This window comes from Megalops cyprinoides, chromosome 17 (genome assembly GCF_013368585.1).
Source record: "Megalops cyprinoides isolate fMegCyp1 chromosome 17, fMegCyp1.pri, whole genome shotgun sequence".
In the NCBI taxonomy this organism is placed as follows: Eukaryota; Metazoa; Chordata; class Actinopteri; order Elopiformes; family Megalopidae; genus Megalops; species Megalops cyprinoides.
This window is the reverse complement of record NC_050599.1, coordinates 22,722,358-22,742,799: the sequence shown is the minus strand read 5'-3', so window position 1 is coordinate 22,742,799 and position 20,442 is coordinate 22,722,358. Positions and strand designations below refer to the sequence as shown.

Here is a 20,442-nt window from a genome sequence, read left to right as displayed (position 1 = left end):
TCCCTTCTGGTCTTACAACACTATCACTGTGAATATCTGAAGACAGAATATGTGGCTGCATTGCAATTTAAATGTCCACACCGAAGTAGACAAATTCCTAGGCAGTTCAACATAATTTAGGTATACGATGTACATTCAGTGTGTGGTGGCCCATTAGTAAATATGGACTAAAGCTAAGGGCCTCAAGACACCAAACCAATTTGGTCTGACAAAACGTTCTTGAAAGCACATGTCAAAATTATATGAGCCAGTGTGAAGTACCTCTTGAAAGCAGCATCTCAAGTTGTTTTGGCCAATTGCAAAGTTGTATGATGTCAAATATACATAGTGTGCAGCCATCAGCTTCCTGTGATGTTTGTCATAATCGTCTGATTAGGCAGCAGCATAAGAATATTTTCACACACTGGCTCCCTATATTATTTAACATTTCCAAACTTACAAGAACTGCTCCAACCTACAAATGCATTCAACAGGAATCTCCACTCCAACGGGAATTCCCGTCACAGACAGATGGAACAAACACGATCCAGCCGTACTTTGTATCTCAGAGTCAACATGTGCAAATACAGACACACCAAACCAGCGACCAGCCTTTTCAAAAGTATCATTCAATTCTTCACTTGACTTCTTGTGAAAGATTCAGAGAAAACATCTTCAGAAAAGTGATTTTAATACACTGCTTACATTCATTAGTTGTTCAATTCTGTTGCAGTGGTATGTAGCCGAAGGGTCAGAGAACCATATCCATTCCTAGACGTTCCAGGAGTAAAACCTGTGTTCCTAAGGACTTTGTTCTGACCCATGAAGTCGGAGGAGGGAGTAGCAAGTGGTGTTACATATTTTACATTTTATTTATATCATATCCATTATGTATTTATATCATACATGCTGCAGTCCAATATGTTCACAAAAATGTTAAAGGTTTTCTTCATCATATTTCATGTTGAACTATTTTAGAGACCACTAAAGGGTTGTTTCAAATTTTGAAATACAAGAGCACATAGAGAAAACACATCTGGCAAATACAGTGGCCACCAAAGCTACTCATGTCTATGTAACACAAAATGTGCAATAGACAATTATGCCATATTTCTTTCCTCAAATATGAAAATATGTATCTTAATCACACCCAGAGTGTTCATGGCAGAGGTGGAAGAAAGAAACCTATTCTAAAGCGGCATCGCATTTACTAATTTTACAAATGGTATCTTCATGATACTTTGGACCATGTTTTGTGACAAAGCAAAAATCTAGTGACACAGGTATCGGCAGCATCGGCGATTTTGCTCTGAAAGGGTACAAACGTCTCCAAAAACTTTGGGAAAGCTAAGTCAAAATTTTCAACAAGCTACCACAACCTCAAAAGCTGAACCTCATTATTCACAGCTGAAACTCGAAAGCAGTTCACATGCAGAAACCAACAAATCTGGAGCAGATCAAATGCCTCCTGAGCAAGCATTCAAAAATCCCTCCTTTGAAGGATATTAGCCTCATAAAAGATGACAACAAGCATCTTATCAGCATCAAAAAATCAAGAGGATGTAAAAACAAATCACAAATCATTTTAGGGATATTAATTTGATCCTGTTCTTTGAATGCAAAGATATCTGTAAAAATATGCCTTTGCAAGGTGTATTTTTGGTAGTGTTAAAATGTTACATGTTTTCATTTGTATGTGCAAGTACACACGACAGTAGACACGCATGTCATTGTTCAACCATCTTTTCTTCTTGCTCAAAAAGGGGCATGTATATATTTGGAGGCAACTGTGTACAGTACTTCCACTTGACTGACATCAAAACAATGATTTCCAACAGACAGCATGTTTTAAAATGGCAGTGTATTATATGTGTCTTCATATGAGACAAAATGTCCTCACCACTCATTAGGTCAGTGGAGTTGGCTGCAGATGATTCAAATGTCCTGGAATCTGAATTTGAGTTACGTGTGCACAAAACATTTTTGGATACATTTTTCCATCCTCTTATAATTTTAAAAACCTTCAAACAGATTTTAATCGTAAAATACATCCATGACCCTATAAGGGACAAATAAAATTCCAGCCCACTTGATCCAGAGACCCCTCATACCTCTAAAAACTGTGATTAAAATAGAAAGCATCAGCAACTCTTACTTCCATAGCATGTAATGCATAATGGCAAATAAGAGAGACTTCTGCGTGTCCAGAAAAAGAAGAACAAATGAACAAATGTTTTCTCCACCTCAAAGCAATGACTTAGTCATTTCAAGTCATGTACAGACATAGAAATGATTAATTTATCTTCTCTCCTTGCTGGTTCACCAAAGGTCTGGACAGAAGCAGCTCTTCTCTCTGCCTGTGACTTCATGGTCCAGGGAGTCTACTTCTGACCTTCTCCCACTGCCTCTTGCAGTTTAGTGTGCATCCACCTGGCCCTGCCCTCCTGCTCTCTACTCTCTAACTCTACAGTGCATGAATGTCTCTTTCCGAGGGAAGAGATGGTGCCGGGTGGCATTAACGGAGCCAGGAGGCGGGGACCCACTGTGGCTCAGTGTCAAGCTTGTTGATTAGGTGCAGCAGTTCCTGGAAAGCCTTTTCCTGGTCAGTGTTAATGATGACAGCATCAAACAGGTGTCCACAGTTCTGCTCCATTTCCCGTGCCTTCTCAATGATCTCCCTGAGTTCATCCAGCTGGGGAGAGAGGAGTGAGGGAATGGGAGAAGAAGAAAGTAAAGAGGTACAGAGTGTGGAGAGAAGACATAAGAAAAGGAGCACTATTCATTTACAGCATACAGAATATGGAATACAGAACCTGGGTGCAGAGCTATAATTGATTATTTATTGCTTTATTGCAATCCCTGTGTTGTTTTCTAGCATAACCTGATGCGTGTATACATTCGTCTGTGATGGGGTGGGGGGCATGGGTACCTTGGGTTTTTTCCCCTCCTTGGCCAGCAGGGTGCGCAATCGCTCCTGGGAGGGAGGAGCAAGGAAGACGATGTAGGGCTTCAGATCTGAGCTGCGCAACACCTTCAGGGACTGGAGGGAAGGAGAGAGAGACAGAGAGGGAGAAACAGAAGAGGGAAAGCCAGAAGAGGGGAAGGGAGGAAGAGTGGAGCGGAGAAAATAAGAGGTACAGAGATTACACTCGTGATAAAACATAAAGCTGAATCAAAAGCATCAAAAGGATACGGAAAAGCAGCTTATATATCCCTGTATATCCTTGCATACCCTCAGCGGCCCCCTCCTGTGGTTCTCTTACCCGGGTGTGCAGGCACAGCAGGCAGATCTTGCCCGCGTTGATCGCCTGTCGGACCGAGTCGGTGCTGGTGCCGTACAGGTTCCCCTCGAACTCGCCCGACTCGATGAACTTCATGGCGGTCGCTTCCGCCTCAAAGGCCTGCCGCGACACGAAGTGGTAGTCCTGCCCGTCCACCTCGGCCGGCCGCTGGGGTCGCGTCGTGTCTGCGGCACGGGAGGGACAAGGCACAAACTCGCCACCCTTCAGGAATAACGTCTGTGACCGACTGAGAGATTCACTTTCCACAGCCAGTATTACTCACACCTATTGCCTTACAATGTAAAATTGGTCTAATTATTATTCATTTTCTTAATTTGCTTTCACATCCACTAACTTTATATTACTGAGAATGGGAGACGGGAATGGGAAATGTATTTCAGAAGTCATTCTGATAATTAACATTACATGTAAAAAGCATGCCTGCACTATACTACTTAACTAGTGTAAATCCATTCATATATATAATACACACACAGTGTAACTATGTGTTTATGAAATGTGCACCTAGTTATGATTTTCTAACATGTCACATCCTGTCTGAACTTCAACTCCATTGTGGGGATCACTGTGTTAAACCATTCGCATGAAAAACACACTAAAATGAATGAAATCTACTTTCCAAAATAGGAAATAAAAAATGTAAGCTGAACTAATGAGGAACAACTACTAGAAAACAGTACAAAACCCCCTCCTTATATGCATGTATGCATGCCCGCACACAGACACGCACACCCACACTCACATTCAAAATAGGGCAACAAAGGGCCTCTCTCATTCTTTCTCTCAGTCTCTTTTGTACACACTGTGGTAAATGCCCCCATTGACAATACAGGTCTTTTGTGTGAGCTGGAGTTAACAGTGAGACAGAGGCTACGCTCTGATAATAATACTGGCCCCCTCCTTGAGCCAGGTCTTGGAATGAGCAGCAGCAGTTCTATTCAGTGATAAGAAACCAGAAAGCAGTAACATCACTGTGGATTGCTGCTTAAAGCAACTTCACAGTTAATGTTACAACTGAGTGGTGTTTATAACTCCACAAATATTTTCACTTTTACCTATTTAGGTATGGTCAGACTCAACTGAGAAAGCCAAAGAATAAATGTGACCCTCTAAAACATCCATTGCTCAGAATATGCTGTTGACAAATGGATCTTCCGTGACAAAAATGTTAATGGATCACATCAATATGAATGGTTGTTTGATTGGCAGCACACTCCTACACCCCTCTGACCCCCTTTCCTTCCCCTCCTGTTGGGGGTGTCTTACGCGGTACAGCGCCGCCGAATCTCTCCGGCTCGTGAAACATGAGCCTCTGCCGCAGCTCGCTCTTCCCGCTGTTGGAAGGACCAATCAGGGCGATGGGCCGTTTGCGGTCGGCCGGCTGGTGGTACAGCGCCATCTCCTCATAGGTCAGGATTTCCTCGCTGTCATAAGCTGAGGGGCGGAGGCAAAGGGCGTTAGAACGGAGAGATGCGCAGGAATTTTAAAATTCTTTAGGACATCAGAGTGACACGGGACACAGTAACAAACATCATGAGCAGGGTAATCAATGGACGCAGCAGGACTGGTGTACGGTTTATTCTACACAAGACAGCTGGACAACACAATTATAGCGCTCATGTGGCTAACAAGATTCAGCATGAATCATGATACTGTGCCACACTGGAAATATAGCATATGGGCCCATCCTTAGTGGTGAGCAAGTACCCAAAAGTTCAAAATGGGAAAAAGGACAGTAATAACTACAAAATATATGTATAGTATGTTTACGTATCGAGTAATTAATACAGAGAAATTGACAATTTAAGCGGCCCTCAAGTGTGTAAGAAAGTAATGTACATGCGGGAGACAGAGGTGATACACATGTAATAGGCCCAGTATAAGAGACATAAGGCCATACACATGTAACAGACACAGTATAAGAGGCACAAAGAGTGATGCACATGTAACAGTATTAGAGAGAGAAAGTGACACACTTGTAACAGACACAGGGTGAGAAGGTGTGATGAAGAGAAACGAGGCTAGGAAATCAGCGGGCAGTGAAGGGCTTACCGTCATCTTTGTTACTGGAAAGAATCTTCTTACTCTTCTTCTTATTCTTCTTTGCACACCAAAGGTTTCCTAACAAAAGACCATTACCTTTTACTACAAGTATACATTTCCTCCCTCAAGCGTACACTAAAGGGGCTTTAGGTGAGTCATCACTGAGTGAGACACAAGAGTGTTATCAATAAGGGCTTGAGAAGTGTAGACCCTCACCAAACTTCTCAGGCTCGACATCCTCCTCTATGGTTTGCTTCATAGCTTCTCTCTGCTGCTGGAAGTTCTTCCCTAACGGAGGAGAGAGACAGAGGGAGGCAGAAATGATGAGAGAAGGAAGTGCTTCATAGACCGCCTCCACTTTTAAAACTGTACCTGCCACGGAAACTTGTTTTGCATCATGCTAATAAACTAAAACTGGCTTGAGAAATGAGGGAGAGGAAGAGAAAGCACCCAGTTATACGCGTTCCATAATGCCTTATCAAATATGCTTCTCTTGCCTCCTTCCTAGTTCAGCCTTTTTTCGCCTGCCAGCATGCTCACATTTCAGCGTACCTGGGATCAGCCCAGCGAGTGGCTGGTTGTCCTCGTCACCGTCGCGGTACGCCTGCCACCAGTTGGGGTCGTCCTGGCTGCTGATGTGCAGGACGTCCCCCTTCAGGAAAGAGAGCCCCAGCTCGCGGCAGGGCAGGTAAGGGTCGTCCGAGGGGTCGTAGTCGAAGTACGCTTTCACGTGGACCTGGAGGGGAGAGGGGTGGTCAGACACCACGTGGGAACACCTGGGGGACAGGAATGGGGGTTGAGCTCGGTCGGGTCGAACATCTCACCACATTCTCTCGGTGTGGCGCGGGCCCGGACTTCGAGGCAGGGATCAGGATGAAGCTCAGGGAGCCGTGCATCTCCGCCTGGGGAAAGAGGTCACACAGTTACCCCTGCCTGCGTGTCCACCTGGGGTAAAAGATGTCACTCCCCGCCCCACTGCCCACACAACGCCTTCGCTCACCAGGATGTTGCAGACTTCGCTGATGCTCTTCCCGCGCATCTCCACCCCGTTGATCGCCAGGATTTCATCGCCCTCCTTCAGCAGGCCGCTCCGCTCCGCTGCCCCCCCCTTCACCACGCGGCTGATAACCACGCTGCCCGAGTCGTTACGCACCGTCGCCCCCTGGGGGGAAGCAGGAGCAGACAGACAGGCGGAAAAACGGTCAATGTTGGCATTGGCAGCGCTGCTATTGTTTGTTTCTGTAGCGTCACACACACACACATTTTTAGTGGATCAAACATGACATGTCACTTTGTTTAGTAATACAGCTTACTACACTATAGAATTTTAATTTGAGCCTGCTCAAAGCAAGAACAGATTATGGCTGTTGAAATGGCTAAGTAGTTTAACCCACTTTTTGTGTGTGCACAGGTGCAAAATTTGCTTAAGATGCACAGTGAAATTGCACAGGTAACATAAAATAAAGGCTGCATAATTAAGTAAGCACGGTCTCAGATACTGCCTAAGAGGTTATTGCAAGAAATGACAACAGTATGCTAACAGACATTTATTTTCAAAACTGAAAATGTAATAATGCGTATCTACATCAAAGAAACAATCAGCACGTTGAAATTATGCATTTAATCTACAGTGACGTTGAAAGTCTGGCAATCTTATAACTCTTCGGATTACTGTTTTTCTGGGTGTAAACATGGTGTTATTATGACATGTAGCCAAGACTACAAACTACCAGCAAGTGTCTACCAACACAAAGCCATAGTGAAAATGGCTAGTGAAGACAGTATGTGACCTGACAGCTGTAGGTGTGCGCGTAGCCTGTGTGCCTCACCAGAGGGACGTCTCGGGCCTTCTCCAGGTGCACGAGCTTGACGGTCTCGCCCCCGTGCTGCACCAGGCTCTGGCCGGGCCTGAGCAGGGGCTCCAGATACACCTGCTGCTCCACCCCGCTGTCCTGAGTCTCCATCAGAGCCTGGGGGAGAAAACAGGAGGAACATGGGCACTCTCACCCCTGCACTGCCTCTGCACATACAGTACACTGTGTCCCTGACCACTGGTCCTGGATCAGCACTGACCTCTTTGACAAAATTATTCAATCTAGGATCTTAAGGTTGGTTATCTGGCCCAGGACCTCAGGAGTAGAAAGGTGAAATGTATGCTGAACAACATGAAAAATGCTCTACTTCTAACAGCACCTAGCACTGCAGACTCAAACCAGTAATAAACAAACATTCACCTCCCGCAGCTCAACAAGCGAGAGATACCGGCAAACGCACATTCTTCCTTTTGTATCCGCTGATGTGGCAGAACGCGGAGAGAGGGAAGAGAGGCCAGAGGGAAAGCAGAGGGATCCAGGCACTCCTGAGGACAGATATATGCGAGGCGAGCTGGAGGCAGCTCCACAGCAAACTGACTTACACTGACAGTACGCCGGCCAATCCCAGATGGGTCAGCGGGTTTGCCCAGAGCCCAGACAGGTTAAGATGAAGCTGCCGTATTTATCCTCAGTAAAACAGTATAGCTAGAAATCCTGTTTGCAGTGATTAGTACTACATAGATAGCACAGTCTTGTTTACATATAATTTAGGCTCGTTGTTAATGGTAGAAAATAAACTCTTGAACTTTTCACAATTTGTGTAATCCTGACTGTCCTTTTGGGTCTCTCAAAAAAAAAAAAAAAAAAAAAAAACTAGAAACATTCTGACTTCTTCACAAGCCACTGCATGAATCTGGCAAGCAATATCACCCATTTATTTTCAAAGCCAACATAAGCATGTGTGGGTGGATTTTGAAAAGTCCCAACTTAAAAGATAAAATCTGGCCTAGGGTCCGCAGCACTTGACAGACAGGAGAGACTCCCATCCTCTGCAAACCCCCATTATTGGCAGTCTCTCAAAATCTGGCAGAAGGGGAATGGATACACCTTCATCTACCCACAAGTCTTCCTGATTTCTGCATTTACACGTCAGGAGCCACCACCACCATTAGAGTACTTTCCATTTACAGCACAGCACACAGAGTGCAGGCCCACGGTGGAGGCCATATCATGTCTGTGTACAGCCCACCCAACTCACGGTCTGGTGTCAGTGGCACGGTGACACGCCCCGTTTCCACTGAGCACCCATGACAGATCAGGGTGAGGGGGAGGCGTGTTCTGTGCTGTAGATAATGTGCCGGTCTGCCCGCTGTAAAGCCACAGAAACTAGTGATATGAATTTAGTTCCAGAGCTTTAGGCCAACGCTGACATGTACTGTAACATAACCGGCTCATATTTCTTTTTTACTTGAAAACTTAACACTGTACACCACTGTTCAATTATTATTTTTGTCTCTGATCCTAGAAGCACACCACAGCTGTAATAATGTTTTGTTCCTCTTTCCACTCCATTATTTTTCTGTAGCTGCTGACCATACTGTGGGTCTCCGTTTCTACCTGCCATCTCTCTATCCTTCTAACCCTAAACAGTGAAAAACTCAAACCATGAGGCCAAGACTGCAAATAGTCACTCTACTTATCTTACATCCTAACCCTCCCCCCAACTGGACTCTGAAGCCACCAAAGCATAATGGACAATGGCAATGACTGGACTTGTCACCCTGCCCACAGATCCTGGAACAGTGACCACTTCCTATTTACGTAATCACAGCTAAACCATTTGACACAGTGGTGGGACTCAGTCCATCAAGAGTTTTCTTTTCTAATTTTCTTGCCACTATTTGTTAATAAAAAATATAGTGGGCACACTGATATTCCAAAACCTTGCAATGTCCTGAATGGCACTTTGGCTGGCAAAAAGAGGGCACAGGTAAAAATAAAGTTGCATTCACACTGAATAGAACATGCACGGCCCTGTTATCACTGGCAACAGAAACACAGCCTCATCCTACTGGTCAGCACAAATCCCCTCGAAAGGCCACTGCCCGGCCCTTCCCCACGGTCACACCAGCACCCACCTGCGCAGCCCGACCCCCCGAGCCCTCAATGCGCTCCCTCTGGGCGAGGGGGGAGAAGATCCACAGCGGCGGTCTGTACGGTGTCTCCCCCGCCATCTCCGGCAGCACGCCAGCGCCGCGGCTGAGCCGCCGATTACCCATAAGCCCCTTCAGCCTAATCAAATGAGTCACACCGTGCAGACGTGCCTCAGCTGCTCGCCAAATCCACGTGGGGGGTGGGGGGGGGGGTGCCAGGAGGGTCAGGCCCACAGGGAGACGTTTAGGTCAAAGCAAAGCAGCAAAGGAACTGGGGAACTGGCAAAAGTGGAACTGGGCGTGTCCCGTTCCATTCTGTTGAGTTGAGGCTATGTTAGAGACCCATGCATACTCTCAAAGCCCAGTCCAACGGAGTGGAAGGAGAAGGAGGAGTCTGAGACAGGCATTACCAACTGGCATGGGTGGCACCCAGGGTCGAGGGCAACCTCAAAGCCAGCTCAGAGCCAGAGGTCTCCGCTGAGGGCAGCACGGTGGCAACCCTCAGCAGAACACCGGCACACACCGATAATCCACTTACCTGGAGGTGAGGAGAAGTCAGCAAGGTGTTAAGTTCCACACCTTCCGTGTTCTGGATGAGCTGCAACATGGTCTGCACCTGGGGGGAGATGACACCTGTATCGGCCCTCACGCATCTGACCCAATCTCTGTCTCACTGTACCCCTCTGGTCAACCGCTGAGTCATGACTGCTTCCTAGAGCGGCCTGTTTATGTCTGACACTCTGAACTGTGTCGCTACCAATGCATCCAGCTGAAAAATACACACAACGCACACTCTCTTCCACAGCAAATCAAAGGCCTGCTGTTTGAGGACGGTCTGCTGCTGTAGGACAGTAGGCAACAGATGGGTCTCTAATGAGTCACACCAGTCTCAGAATGTGTAACCTATCTGATTGAGGCGCTTTGGGGATTAGAGGTGCTCCCTCTCTCCAAATGAATGCTCTGTCTAGAGGTACTTACATTTCCATAAGTCTGCAGTACAAACTGCTAGTGACCATTGAGTTTATATTCGTGTACTCCTATTTGCTTAGGCTCAGACCTGGGAAACCTCTTATTCTCCACTGTGCCAGATGGATAATGTGTGACATGAACAGCAGTGAAGCTGGCATTCACTGAGGACTTACTACAACATCACACTTATCAGTGAAGGCTGCTGGCTTTACATCACAGCCCCCCTCTCTGCTAAACCTAGCGCTCTCTCCTGCCAAGCCCTCCACCCCCCCTACCTCCTGTGCCAGCCCCTGTGCCGGGCCCGTGAGGGGCAGGGGCGGGTTGTTCTGGGCCGCGCTGTGCAGCACTGCATTGTGCAAGCTGAAGGCGCTCTGGAAGGCGGCCTTCTGAACCAGGCGCAGGAGGACCTCCACATCCTCCTGGCTCTCGGCATCGCTGAGAGAGTGCTGGGCCTGCTTCAGGGATGTGGACAGGTCCTCCAGGTCTGTACGGGCAGACAGAGAGAGAGAGAGAGAGGGAGCATTGACACTGTGCTGTGTTCTCAATGGCTACAATCACAGCCTGTAAGATCAGAGTCATTAACGTGGTCTGTTTTGGCTAGATTAGACATTACACTCTATCCATTTCAGCAGTGGCAGGGGTCAGCTGCCACCAGCTCCACCACTACATAGAGGGTATTAACACAAAGGAAAAGAACTGCTTGTAAATGTCCACACTTCTTACAGCTGCTGTGACGAGCTTCCTTTGAAAACTAAGGAAACATGGAAACCGGGGGAGATGAAGAGATTACGATACTACTACAGTTCAATCAATCTGCACACTTCTCTGACTGATATTTTGTCTTTGCTGAGTGCCATACTTGAGTCCTAGCTCATTCTAGTTAAGACGGCAGCACTGAAAATACAGGCAAGATGCACTGGAGTGTAGCTTGAAAAAAGCAGGTTTCATAAGGCCACATGCTATGCAGATATAATATGTACAAGGAATCATTCCCGCTCCACACACACACACACACACACACACACACACACACACACACACTCACCCAGCAGTTTTGAGGTCCCTCCCGTGTCCTGTGCAGACTCCACAGTCCCGGCAGGTTCGAAGGTGGGGTTGTCGACGCCGACCCCGGGCTTCTGTGAGAGCTTCTTCAGACGCATGGAGGAGCTGAGGCTGAGCTCCTGCCTGCTGCGCACTTCCTCCTCGCTCCTCCTCCTCACTTCGTCCTGGTGCCGGAGCATTCTCTCCATTGGAGGGGCCCTCGGCTCCCCGGAACGGCCCACGCCCGCACCCCCCTGCCCCCCTCCTCCGGAGTCCTCCGTCACGTGACTCTCCATGTGTAACGTGGTCATTCCCGATCCGCTGTCACTCTCTACGGGGTGAGCGTCGGGCACGCTACGAGGGGTCATCTCTGCAGCTCGTCAAGACGGAGGCCATAACACCTGCAGCGTACACACACACACACACACACACACACACACACACACACACACACACACACAAACACACACACAAACACGTGCACGCACACAGAATTCAGCTGTTAAAAACCACCTGGTATCCACACACAACTCATCTTCAGACCACTGAAAGACCAGTCTACCCCTTCACTTTCTGTGTGCTGTATCTGCACATCAAGACCTTGATGCAAATTCAATAGCAACAACAACATTTATCCCGTATATGTATACATTATATACGAGGGCAGGCTGTGCAATTTCACTTAGACACCCAGAAAGACTGCGCGGACAATGATGATGAGGCCTTTCAGAAAATGTCGTTGAAGTAAATGAGCTGTTTGATTGAATTGATTTTCTCTCAAATACTTGAAGCCAAGAAGAAGAATAAAACATCTGCACATACTGTAAATGTCAAAGTGCTGTCTCCCTACACAGAAAATCCCAGAGCAGCCATCCAATACATCTCCATCCTCTCTCACACCCCCCCCCCCTTTCTTTCCCTCTGTCAATAAACCACTTAAACTGTCACATTCCTCTCTTCCTTTGTCTCTCGCTCACTCTTCCCACAAGCCCCTATCCCCCTTTCCTGGCAGTGATTCTCAGCGAGTCTCCCTGCTCCCTCGTCAGCACTTTCACTTGACAAGCCATGTTTTTGCTGAAAGCTTTTAAGCATTACTAAAAATAACAATGTGCCATGGACAAGGTCTCTCTCCCTCACTCATACGCAGACACAGACAGAGACAGACACACACACACACACACAGTGGTGGAACCCTGGGCACCTGCTTCTCTGTCACCACAGTGACTTGCTCACTGAGTCCTGCCCTGGCACATCAGAGCAAGAGTCTAGCTGGGTTCAGAGCTCCAAACTCCCTTGCACCCTCTCCCTAATTCACACATCAACCCCCGGGCCCCACCCCCGGGTCTCCCGCGAGCAGATGGACAGACTCCTCCTCCACCCACTCCCCCAAAGATTACCGCACCGCAGTGCCACGTGAGTCACCATGACAACAGCTTAGTCAGCTCTAAGGAGGTCACAAGGAAGAGAAAGAATAGAAGAAAAACACATACAGGGGGCTTACCCAAATTTCTCCCTCCTTCCGAGAAGTCCCCCCTCCGCTCCCCCACCCCCGTCCCGGTTCTCTGTCCCACCCTTGTTTAGCGCTCCCTTTTGTCCCCGCTCCTCTGGAGGTCCCCCCCCCCCCCCCCCCCCCCTCAGTATCAGAGTGGGCACTGTGCTGAGAAGTCGGCAGCCCAGCACAGACACCCCGCTCCTTCCACCTGACACAGGACAGTTCAGTCAAAGGTCAGGAGAGTCGGGGGGGGGACAAGGGACCAGCACATGTGGAGGTGCAAGCGGTGCGGCACTGTGAAAGTGTCTGGCTGGCTGGTGATAAATGCTCTTCAACTCACCATGGTGTTCAACCCAGACCTGACACCACTCCGGGGATCATCGATCAGCTGCTACCCAACTATACCTGTCTTTCGCACTGAAAAAGAACCACGTTCCTTACCATGCTAATGAATCAAATTACCCATTACCCATTACCTCTGCTGACCAGAGTCCCTCTCGAGCTTAAGTGTTACTGCCTCAATGTGTGCAATGCAAGTACGACCGTGAGATGATATCATTTTGCACAGACAACGCACCATAAGAACCCTTCCTGAGAAGAAAAAATGTCCATTTTTTTGTGTCCATGAGATGTAGGACTGTGCACTATACAAGCTGCCAGCATCTAGTGATAAGGCAATATGTGCTCTCCTGAAGGCTTGGGTGGTCTGACTTGCAGTCACAGGGACAGCAGTGCATTCTGGGACAGACACTGCACAGCGGCAGTGGGATCTACCTTTAAGAACACAAGCCCACTCCAATAGTGTCCAGAGTTGACCAACAAGCTGCTGACAAAAACAAAGTCCAACTTAACGAACTAAAAGGAACCTGGAGACAGAAACAGGAAGGACGAAGCAGAAACCCATTAGCCGGGTTGTTTTCGAGTAGAACCTGCAAGTCCTGATTTCAATCATCACTACGTCCTGAAACAGACTGACATGGTTAACTGACACATTAAAACGGTACACCATCAGTTTGTGTCATAACTGTATTGTGATGCAATGCAGTTGGAGCTCTCCCCTACATAGGACAAGCATGAACACTGACATAGGAATAGAAGGTTATCACCAAGCATGACCCTGTCACCCATCCTCTCCCGACAGAGTTGCAATAATTAAGTAATTGAGATAACCATGTGTCAGGTCTCCTCCTCTCCCCGCCACTCAGTGCGTTCGGCTCTGTGGAGAAAGCCCCATGGCTGACAAACGGCAAGAGGCCAAAGTACCATCTGCTGCTCGGGGCTTAAGCCCTGACTCCGATGCTGATAACGGCAGGAGCGCATGGGCAGCAAACAGTAGGATTATGAGCAGTGTGGCGTAAAATCATGTCTTTATGTGCATTATTTCCCTTCAACTTTTTTGGGAGGGCAGATACTGAAACTGGTAACAACAAAAACACGCGAACGTGATGGATGTGATGGTTGTATATCTTCAACGAATCAAGTGAAAAAGTTTAAAGAGGTCTGTTTTTTCACAACTCAAAGTCACCCTTCATGGATTGCTAGGCAAAGATTGAAACAAAGCAACAATGCTTGGGGTGGGACTGTGAGAGGGACTGTGTGCGATGAGTCTGCAGGTGATCTAACACAAGAAAACCCCCCCCCCCACCTGGGGTTTTATTCCATTTGGTTTCATTGGCCTTGCGTCAGGTCAGATGTTACTGTGCTGACGGATCCTGTGCTTATCTGAATTTCCAGATCATTGTTTCTGTCCATCGGTATCCCTGATTCATTTCCTCTGCTCCTTGGGGGTAGCCTGCCCAAACAGTCATACTTCTTTAAGAATTTGCATCCCCCAATAGGACGTTGTCTGTGGATGAAGCTGGAAGAAAACCAACCAATCAGTGGCCGACAATCTAGAAACTTTTTAAATACAAAGGAGGGGCTCCAGATGTTTTTCTCTGAGAAGTCATTACTAATCAAATTACGTGCTACACGTGATGGTAGAATTAATACCACTCACTTGCTTGAAGATGTTGGGAGTGCTGTATCACTACAGACCTGGTACACATACACACACAAGCATCACCAGCACACACACAAACACACATGTGCACATACATACACAAAGGTCAGATGAACTGTTTAGAGTTTATTTCTGCTTCTTCGTTTAACAAAAGTTACCAACAGCACTGCAACAGGAGAGCAACTTCATCATAAAAAGTAAGTGCTGTTGACATTCTAAAGCACTGAAAAATATGAGCCGCAAGTGCGATAAAGCAGAAGTCTCCTTGAACTCCTGCTATGTCAGTAACACTCCCAGCATCCTCCACTCCTTATGTAGCCTCTGGGAGCGTGAGGCAGCTCCACTTAAAAAACACACCACTGTATCCAGGGCATTCAAAAAGTGTGCAGGAATAAAAGCAATGTACAGAGATCAGCTCCTCTCTAGCAAAAGACATCAGATGAACAGAGCCTGGGCCACAATGAAGGAGGAAAACCAGCTTCCCACACTGAGACAACAGCCAGAGCCTAGCCAGAACTTACAGACAGGTACTCTCTCTGCTCTTGGCCGAAATCCCAGCTGGACCCAAACAAGCGTGAAAGTGTTGAGGAGTCGTGTCATCACCTCACTCTGACTCAAGCACCAACGCAGCAGCACAAGCAGACAGAGCCCACATAAAGAACAAGTCAGGCCGCTGTTTCTCGGTGGCATGGGGAGTTCAATACTGGCGATACACACATGTGGCTAACAGGAGGTGTCGTGTTTCACATTAACATGGCCAAGGTTCCGCAGACACCAGGGTGGAGCAAAACTGAGGAACTATCCAAACTCTGTACACACCTTCCAACAAAGCCAAGCAGCTATCGACTTCAGTGGCCAGCAAGCAACATCAGCGCTGGCGGACAGCACAAGGACTTTCCACAGAATGCCACCGGGATGACGCCACCGCTTTATCCTTTGATGCACATCATGCTAGCTAAGTCTGACACACATCCATACCTGCTGCCGCACAAGACGTCTTATTTTCAAGACGGAGCTCCATGTTTCAACCAGGTTATTTTCTGCGAAGACTGAAGACAGAGTTGGAACTTCAAAGTATTTGTCCACTTCCATTATATGTCAAATTAAATTTGCCATTTTGGCAAATGTTGAGCGCTTGTCCGTTTTAATTAGCTGGTTAGCTAGTCTACCTAACTAGACTAGTATGAAGTTATTTTACACGGTCCGAGGGAATGACGTTTCCACCTAGCTCCTCCTAATTGCCCTGGCTACATTTCTCCACTTCAATTCATGCCGTTCTGGTGTGCTGACTACACAACGTTCAGTGTTTGTGCAACGCTGAATGTTTGCTCCATCTAAACTCTCCAAGCGTTTCTCGTTACAAGCCGTAAGCAACGCGATCGATAACCCAACTAGGCTAGGTAGGTATTTAGCCCGCTAGCCAGCCAACTTGTGCTCTAGCTAGCTAGGTTGCTCGCTTAACTACTTGTTAAAGTAGTCGCTTGCAGTCGAAATATAGATTACTGGGGCTTACAGAAGGCAAGGAACCGAGGCCAACTTGCAAGAGAAAACAAAGTAAATTACCTTGAGTTGTGGATTCTGTCGCTGCCAAATTACCGGTACGGGTAGTCACTTGTATTTGTCTGGCCCCCTGCTCCACAGTCAGCGCTACGAAATCACTCCAGCTCCGCAGCGTGGTCCGGCGTTCGGTCAAGTAGCGCCCCTGCGCTTCTCTCCTTCCCGGGACAAAGCTGTTGATTGGACGCTTTCCATGAACGGCTTCGCGGTTACTTAGCTACCTACTTGTGTCGTCCAATGAAAAAGCTCCTTAGCGCGTAAACCTGCGAGTGCATGCGAAGTCATGCAGATGTATGATCTGGATTACTTTTGCTCAGAGTACTTTCTTTCCAAGAAAGGACTGAACATCATGTGTTCCTACAGCTGTGAGGGTACAGATGCTAAATTTGTTCAAATTATACTTCTATATGCATGGTAGTTCGTTTGTGTTGATGTGCTGAAAAACGTAGACGTTTCTGATTTACAGTGATTACATACTAATGTCGCAGTTTGTATACATGAGTGGAATTCTGAATTTTCACTTGCATGCCTATCCCTCGTCCGGGGAACACACACTGAGCACTCCATTAATCAGGTTTTACTGAACTATTGTACATGGAATTCACTTTGTTTTAACTACCGAATATTAGTTACCCCAATCTTGTGTCAGTTTGCCAGATTTTTTTAAATGGCAAACGTCTTGGTTTATACTGAAAAGCTTCCTTTGGAATTCAAATAGAGATAAGCACTCCGATTATAAAAGTGAATAAAATTTAAATAAATTAATAAAATAATTGGTTTTTCGTTGTTTCGTTGAAAATTCCAGACAGTTATGATTAGACACTCAATCATGTAAGTTAGGTAATCACTGTCAATTTTATGCTTGTTAAAATGTAAAACGATGTTCTTGCTGACATTCAGTGATTAACATTGATGCATTGATGCATAAAAAATGACAAAAAAATCACAACATAATCCAACATGGCATCCAAAACATGTGACCTTTGGACTGACAGTTCATTGGTCCCACATTCATATCATTTTACCAAATACATCAGATTAACAAAGTTAATCACATCCAAAGTTAAGACATCCCAAATTCAAAGCAAACCATTCAAACAAATTATTAGATATTTCTGGAGTGCATCTTCTGATTGCAAAAATGTACAACTGTAAATTTTATTTTGCTTATGGTGACCACATATTTCAATGAATCTCATTCAAATATGGCACCACATTCAAAATGACATAAAATCAGCAAGTAATGTAAATCACTTACATTCCAAATTCCTATTCACCTAATGCAACACATTTTATGTAATTTCTTTGGTGATGCTTCCTCATTCATCTACTAACCGTAAAACCTAGGAAACATGCAGAGGTCTCCCTCACACTCCAGGGAGACAGACAGAAGTAAACATCTTTCTCTCTCACGGTTTCATTCCAGCATCTTTGATGCCATTAATCTCACAGGCGTAGCCCCATACATTCATATTTTAATGTTTGTATGGATATAAATTCAGCTCACACTTATTCCCAGCACTGGGTCCTGAGTTGGGGGGTCTGTAGCACAGCACCAAGTCACCCCCTTTTTTGAAGAGCCACCTTGTTGAGGTTTTGGGAGTCATCTATGCAAAAGTTTTTTGCTACTGTTTAAAAGCCTTTGATTTTCTTTTTTTGTGGTTTCCTTTGCGTGTGTGCATATACATGGACGGACACTGTTTATATCCACTGACCTGCAATCATGGCCAAATACCAACACTAATAAAACACAAGAGTATGACTGAATCACCAACTCAGAGACATTGTCTGTGTTGGAAGCATAGAGAATACCTTTGCAATGTTCACAATCATCACTTACAACACATTCAGACAATCACCAACATTGACAGAAACTTCATGGACACTGCAATGTGCAGAAGAATTGGGAATTTTTATTTGTTCAAGGAAAAAAAAACTAGTTTACTTCCATATATTGTATTTAAAAAAGAAACCCAACAAGGATTTTTTTTACATAATGATCAAGGATTTTTATTTTTGTCTTTTCATCAGTTTCAATATCATTACAGAAAATGTTATAGTATAGAGTTGTTCAATATCTCCTCATAGCTTCGTAGTTTCATCAGGAGTGCTGGTCACGTATATCTGTACAATATCGTTCTTTTTCTTTTTTTTCTGTACATTTTTTTTGTGTAGTTGGTTAAAAAGGCTGTCAGCACAGAAAGAAGCTGTTACTTCTTTTTTTTTTTTTATAAGTTAATCAAATAAAAGATTGTTTTCCAGTGACCTCCCCCTCTGGGGGCTGGTGGAGGTGTACCAGATCAGGTGACAGTAAGGAAGCTTACGGGTCTGGGCACCCTGGCTTGTGACCCCACAACGTTGCCCCTGCCAAAGCGTTTGGCACTGCGCACATAAACACGATTCACAAGATAAACAACAAGCAAAGCTCTTTTGTGAAGCGATTATGAAGCATACTAATAAGGGAAAAATAGATGTGTCACCTAAATGCTAGTCAGAAAGGAAGCGGAAAACCCTCGTCTTCAAGAGCAATGTGGGACGTCTGCGATCAATTTAAGTGTTTTCTTTATTTTCCAAAAAAAAGTATTTTATTTAAGATGAGAAAATAATGTTTCCTTTTTTTCCTGACAGGCACCTACAACTTTCTATTAAAATGCTACTGCTATCTATAAGGTCTAGCATTGAACACACAAAGCAATTGCAATGAAAGAGAACAAAGTTGCCTTAATATGATGATGATGATGATAATAATAATAATTATAATAATCATAATAATAATCATAATAATCATAATATATTACAGAATAAATCTCTTATATTTACTTTAAAAGTTATACTTTTCTTTGTTTGAAATACTACGATCTTTTAAATCATTTTTTCATATGTATTAATTCATTTATTTTGTGTTCAAGATGTTGACTATACTTGATCAACGTTATCCAAATCAATAAAAACTAGCTGTGCCGTTGCATATTACAGAATAGTCAATGATATGTGGACATGCACCGTAAACCATTCCTCCCTCGCATCCCTCCCTCCGTCCTCCGTCCCTTTGAGATGACATCATAGCCGCCCTATGACCATGACGTCCACAACCTCGCCCTTGTGCAGCTCCACGTATTGCTCTGTTTTGGGAGGTAGCATCAGGAGCCCGTTGGCACTGCGCATACTCATCAACCGACTGCTCATCTGGTTCCCTGGAGGGAGAGAGAGCTCTGTGAAAACCATGAGTACTGGGCTATTGTTACTGACAGAGTACTGGCCTATTGTTACTGACAGAGTACTGGCCTATTGTTACCGACAAAGTACTGGCCTATTGTTACCGACAGAGTACTGGCCTATTGTTACCGACAGAGTACTGGCCTATTGTTACTGACAGCAAAAAAAAAGGTCTTTGTGGAAACTGGGGTCAGGCTCTGTGTTCACAGACGTCACCATACAAACTGATTAATCTTTTCCTCATACCTATACCCGAATTTAATTAAATTATCACAGTGTCTGCTATCTGGACAATAAGAATGATCTGTGGATCTGAGCTCTGAACTGATGGCTGTGAACAAACAGAGACATTTGTTTGGGTTGTAGTTTTATTAAGCTGCAATCAATAGTCAAGAACATTTCGTGAAACTTATTTCAATATTGACGTGTCTTAAATAAACCAGATGGATTTTTAAGAAAACTGTCTCTCTGCGAAGTCAGTATGCATACAGCAATTTCATTCAAATTTATGTTGAAATGATGGAAATACTGTACTTCAGATTTTTGGATTCTGAGTAGAAGTTCTGCTCAGCTCTTAATTACCAGGAGCTTGGTATAATATAAATAGAACATGAATGTGTGTATACGATATGAAATGTGGTTTGCTGTTTATTGGGCATACCCGTGCTCTGTGCCCACGGTAGGGGCTCCTGGTGGTGCCAGGTCAGGATGCAACGGTGGTACTCTGGGCGCGGGTCCAGCTTCACGTCACAGGACAACTGCAGAGGAGAGAGCGCACGCTGATGACCTCACACTCTCGGTGACCACAATGCCCTGGGGCCAAACAGTGCCCTATGTGGCTGCCTTTGGATTGGGAGAATGGAGGACCCTGTAC

The 20,442-nt window shown here is 45.6% G+C and overlaps 2 protein-coding genes across 4 annotated transcripts in view; both read right to left on the bottom strand.

Annotated features, from left to right (window-relative positions):
* Window positions 1-2,494: 2,494 nt before the first annotated feature.
* LOC118792645 (MAGUK p55 subfamily member 5-A-like) lies at window positions 2,495-11,612 on the bottom strand. Its single transcript, XM_036550537.1, has 13 exons — window positions 11,306-11,612; window positions 10,536-10,744; window positions 9,830-9,907; window positions 7,154-7,294; window positions 6,325-6,486; window positions 6,149-6,226; window positions 5,877-6,060; window positions 5,541-5,612; window positions 5,334-5,402; window positions 4,548-4,715; window positions 3,243-3,445; window positions 2,909-3,019; window positions 2,495-2,671 (listed from the first exon to the last, which is right to left on the bottom strand). The coding sequence occupies exons 1-13, from the start codon at window positions 11,610-11,612 to the stop codon at window positions 2,495-2,497; spliced, it is 1,959 nt and encodes a 652-aa protein (XP_036406430.1).
* A 7,648-nt stretch (window positions 11,613-19,260) lies between these two features.
* The window catches only part of gphnb (gephyrin b), a 96,160-nt gene continuing 94,978 nt past the window's right edge, over window positions 19,261-20,442 (bottom strand). For all 3 annotated transcript variants that reach the window (XM_036550017.1, XM_036550018.1, XM_036550019.1), the window contains 2 exons: window positions 20,230-20,326; window positions 19,261-19,546 (listed from right to left, as the gene is read on the bottom strand). In XM_036550017.1, the coding sequence (XP_036405910.1) occupies window positions 19,413-19,546; window positions 20,230-20,326 (231 nt within the window). In that variant the 3' untranslated portion in view covers window positions 19,261-19,412. The remainder of the gene's footprint in view (window positions 19,547-20,229; window positions 20,327-20,442) is intronic.

Excerpts from the sequence above, each read along its gene's own strand:
- LOC118792645 (XM_036550537.1), bottom strand. The coding sequence starts at position 11,612 with ATGACCACGTTACACATGGAGAGTCACGTGACGGAGGACTCCGGAGGA. Across the intron at positions 5,613-5,876 it reads ACTCGCTGGGCTGATCCCAG|GGAAGAACTTCCAGCAGCAG; the intron begins GTACGCTGAAAT and ends CTCCTCCGTTAG. Across the intron at positions 2,672-2,908 it reads AGGAGGGGAAAAAACCCAAG|CTGGATGAACTCAGGGAGAT; the intron begins GTACCCATGCCC and ends CTCTCTCCCCAG.